The sequence below is a fragment of the Pocillopora verrucosa genome, chromosome 4, assembly GCF_036669915.1.
Source record: "Pocillopora verrucosa isolate sample1 chromosome 4, ASM3666991v2, whole genome shotgun sequence".
Taxonomy (NCBI): domain Eukaryota; kingdom Metazoa; phylum Cnidaria; class Anthozoa; order Scleractinia; family Pocilloporidae; genus Pocillopora; species Pocillopora verrucosa.
Genome location: NC_089315.1, coordinates 12,086,842 through 12,090,214, shown reverse-complemented (window position 1 = coordinate 12,090,214; position 3,373 = coordinate 12,086,842). Strand labels below are relative to the sequence as shown.

Sequence of the window (3,373 nt, the reverse complement as noted above, 5' to 3'; positions counted from 1 at the left end):
GTACGTTTAACTGTCGTTATTCAGCTCACGTACAGTTAAAAGGCGTCGTAAAGGGTGTTCTCTGCCTCAATGTTCTCTGTCTTTAGACCGAAGGCCGTTGTTGACTAAGGTTACGGGTAAAGTGACGTTCGCTCTCTAATTAAAGGACCTTATTATGTGCATTAATCATCATCTAACAAAGGACTATCGCCCATATGAATTGGGTTCCAAATTGTGGGTCATGTCTGGTTGAAAATTAAATTCGAAGAAAACTGAAAATTGGTTCAATCTAGACTGCTGGCAGAGACCATTAAGTACGATTGAAAATAACGTACCCGAGGACAAGACAAAAAAAATTGAGGTGACTTCTTATTTATCGATGAATAAACAAAACGCATACAAAGGTTAACGGTTTTGTATGGGTGATGCAGCTGTTCTTTTTGTCTTGGGTTTACAGCCGTTCGGTTAGTTCGGTAGGACCTTCGTTCGATAATCGACAGTCATCTTTAACATCTTCTTGAATATATCAAGAGGGTTAAAACGAAGCAAATCGTCTGCTGTGGGTCCTGTGAAACCTTGAGGAAACAATGACCTTAAATCCTAAGATCCTCCTTTGTCAGCAAACAATAAAATAATAGTCGACAATTTTCCTAATTGTTCGTTTTCTATCTTCTACTTTAGCATTGACGCCATAATGGGAGTTTTCGTACTTACAATGCTGCTTGTTAAGCAGAACTGCTTTGAATAAAACTGAATTGATTTTCGGGATGTGGGCCTTTTAGTCAATTCGTCGAGATTAATTATGCAGTTTTGAATATCTGCAAGCTTAGCACAGTAATCACTTGTATGAAATGGACACCATAGCCGTTGACTGGATTTAATTAGGTATCGTTGTTAATAAAGTAAGAAACCTTTATTTCAATAGGATAGCTCCTTCAGTTTTTGCACAAGATAAGGACTGCTATCCATAGCGGCCCTACATATATGAAAACTAAATTGACTAGAAATATTAGTGAATATTAACGGTACCTGTCGTGTACATGTTTATGTTTTTCCTGAGTCGGGCTAATATTGCTAATCTCTTTCTAACCTTACCGATCAAGTGTTCAACGTGCGCATTCCACGTAAGCGATGCATCGAGAACAACTCCAAGATATTTATACTCAGAAGCGCTACTAAGTGCTTTTTAATCAATAACTACAGAGAAAGAAGTAGAAAGTGCCAGCCTGGGGCCAATGCCAAATAACAGACACTCCGTTTTGCTCTTATGCATAAACAAATCATTATCTTTGAGCCATTTATTTACCAGTGCCAATTCGTTTGTCAAAGTGTTCACTATTCCTTGAGAATCAAAATTTGGCATTCAGTTAAAACCTTAGAGAGATAATTTATAAACAAAACAAACAATATCGGACCTAAAATTGATCCTTGGGGGCGTAATTAGACTATAATCAGGGGTCTCTTTGCCAACGCTAACAACAATTGCGTATTAAAATATCAATTAATTTACAATTTTGTAAAAGTAAGCGACCAATGAGGTTTTATTAAATTCTGCTGTTTGCTACAATTGACGAAATCTACCGAAACTTCCCACGCACCTCAATATAATAACTGTAACCACAAAAACACTCCTAAAAGTATTTCTGAATTGCACTGGGATTATTAACCCTTCCGCTCCAAAGATCTCAAAAGCAATTCTCCTTACCGTTTGTCCTACAATTCGTAATAAGTAACTTTGGAGAATTTGGTATTGGATCAACTAATATTCCAATTATTGATAATTTTTCTTTAGTCTTATAACTTTTCTTTTTTACGTAGTGTTAATTTTGTAAGGAGAAATCATGTCTTGGTCACTCACGAGAGTTAAGGGGTTAATGTGGTAGCCTGTAAGCGCTTGCGGACCTGGGTCTTTTGCATCGAATCAACTGCAACATGGAGCGGTGGAAGTCTTTGTTCCTGAGAGAGTAAACTATAGGATTGATAACGCCATTACTACAAGTCAGCCACACACTAACAACCCCAAGTTGTCCTACAACACAGGACTGACTACCGATAGCATAAAAAATTTCCAAAATTAAAACTGGCATCCACACAATGACCAGAAACATAAACACAAAGGCAACAGTTTTTGCCATTTTAACTTCAAGTCTAGTTTCCGTGACGGTATCAGAACTAGTGGCAGTTCCGGGATGTACCTGACCGCGTGACAAGAGTTGTTGTCGGTTCTCCACTGCCTTCTTGTATATTTTGTAGTAAAATGCACTAATCAAAAGCAGTGGAAGAACTATGTGCATGGCCAAGAACGCGTAATAAAATTTGAAATTAACGTTCCATTCATATGTTTCTTCCGTGATTGGCTCAAAGGCAAAAAGACCCATTAATACTACGATAGTTACAACGTAGATCCAGACTAATCCAACGATCACAAATGTTCTCCGCCATGAAGCAATATCCCTGTATCGTACCACGGACATCACTGCTCTGTAGCGGTCTACTGTGATAACTAGCAGGGTGATGAAAGAACCTGCTATTGAGAATAGCCATACAGAGTTAAGAAAATTTGTTCCTGTGGAGCCAAGTGGCCACTTTGGGTACGACCATACATATGTCATCTCTAGTGGTATCAATCCGATTGAGATACTAATGTCTGTCAACGCCAAACTCAAAAGATAGCCATTTGAAGGTCTGCGTAGTTTTTTGTCGATGCTAATCACGATGGTCACCAAAACATTCTCGGATAAAGACAGCAAAAATGTCGCAACAAACAGAATGGATATGGGAATCCGAAAACTTAACTCGAATATGCACGCTTCTGTGTCGGCAGTTTCTTTCGTCGAGCCATTCATCGTCCGCATCGAATTTTCTTCCGCAAGAGCAGCTGGAAAGATAACATTAGGTAAACATTCTTGCCCTGATATCGTAAATGTGAAAGAAATACCATTACATATCGCGAATTTTTAAGATTAAGAGAGGCTAAGATCTGTAATAGCTTTCAACGGCAAGATTGTTTCACTTTCCGTTGCTCATGCAAAGTGCCCGTTGACTTCCGCTATTTCTCAGAAGGATATTAATAGAACTCTTTCCGCCTCAGAAGAAATATCTATCAGTTGTTGTCACGGTTTGCGGAAGTATTCACTTCAGGAGAGCAGTTCCCGCATAAAAGCAGAGTATTATAATGGGACACTTCTCCCAATTAACTAATGACAAATACCTGTAAAATGTCACGTTTCGTTAATAAAAAATAGAACAGAACCTGTGTGACATACTCTAGTGTGACAATACTTTACGCATGGCGCAAAATTTTATGACTTGTGAATACATTTGTTTATTACTGTAGAATACGAAATTTGTAGTGAAACCAAAAGTTCACGTGGATGACTCACATAATAGTGGT

The 3,373-nt window shown here is 38.3% G+C and overlaps 1 protein-coding gene across 1 annotated transcript; it reads right to left on the bottom strand.

The window, feature by feature from the left end:
- Positions 1-877: 877 nt before the first annotated feature.
- On the bottom strand, positions 878-3,112 carry LOC131796039 (histamine H2 receptor). The gene has a single exon (XM_059113693.2). It carries the CDS (start codon positions 2,832-2,834, stop codon positions 1,851-1,853), a length of 984 nt encoding a protein of 327 aa, XP_058969676.1. The 5' UTR covers positions 2,835-3,112; the 3' UTR covers positions 878-1,850.
- Positions 3,113-3,373: the final 261 nt, after the last annotated feature.

Bases quoted from the DNA above. Each gene is read 5' to 3' on its own strand.
- LOC131796039 (XM_059113693.2), bottom strand. From the start codon at position 2,834: ATGCGGACGATGAATGGCTCGACGAAAGAAACTGCCGACACAGAAGCG.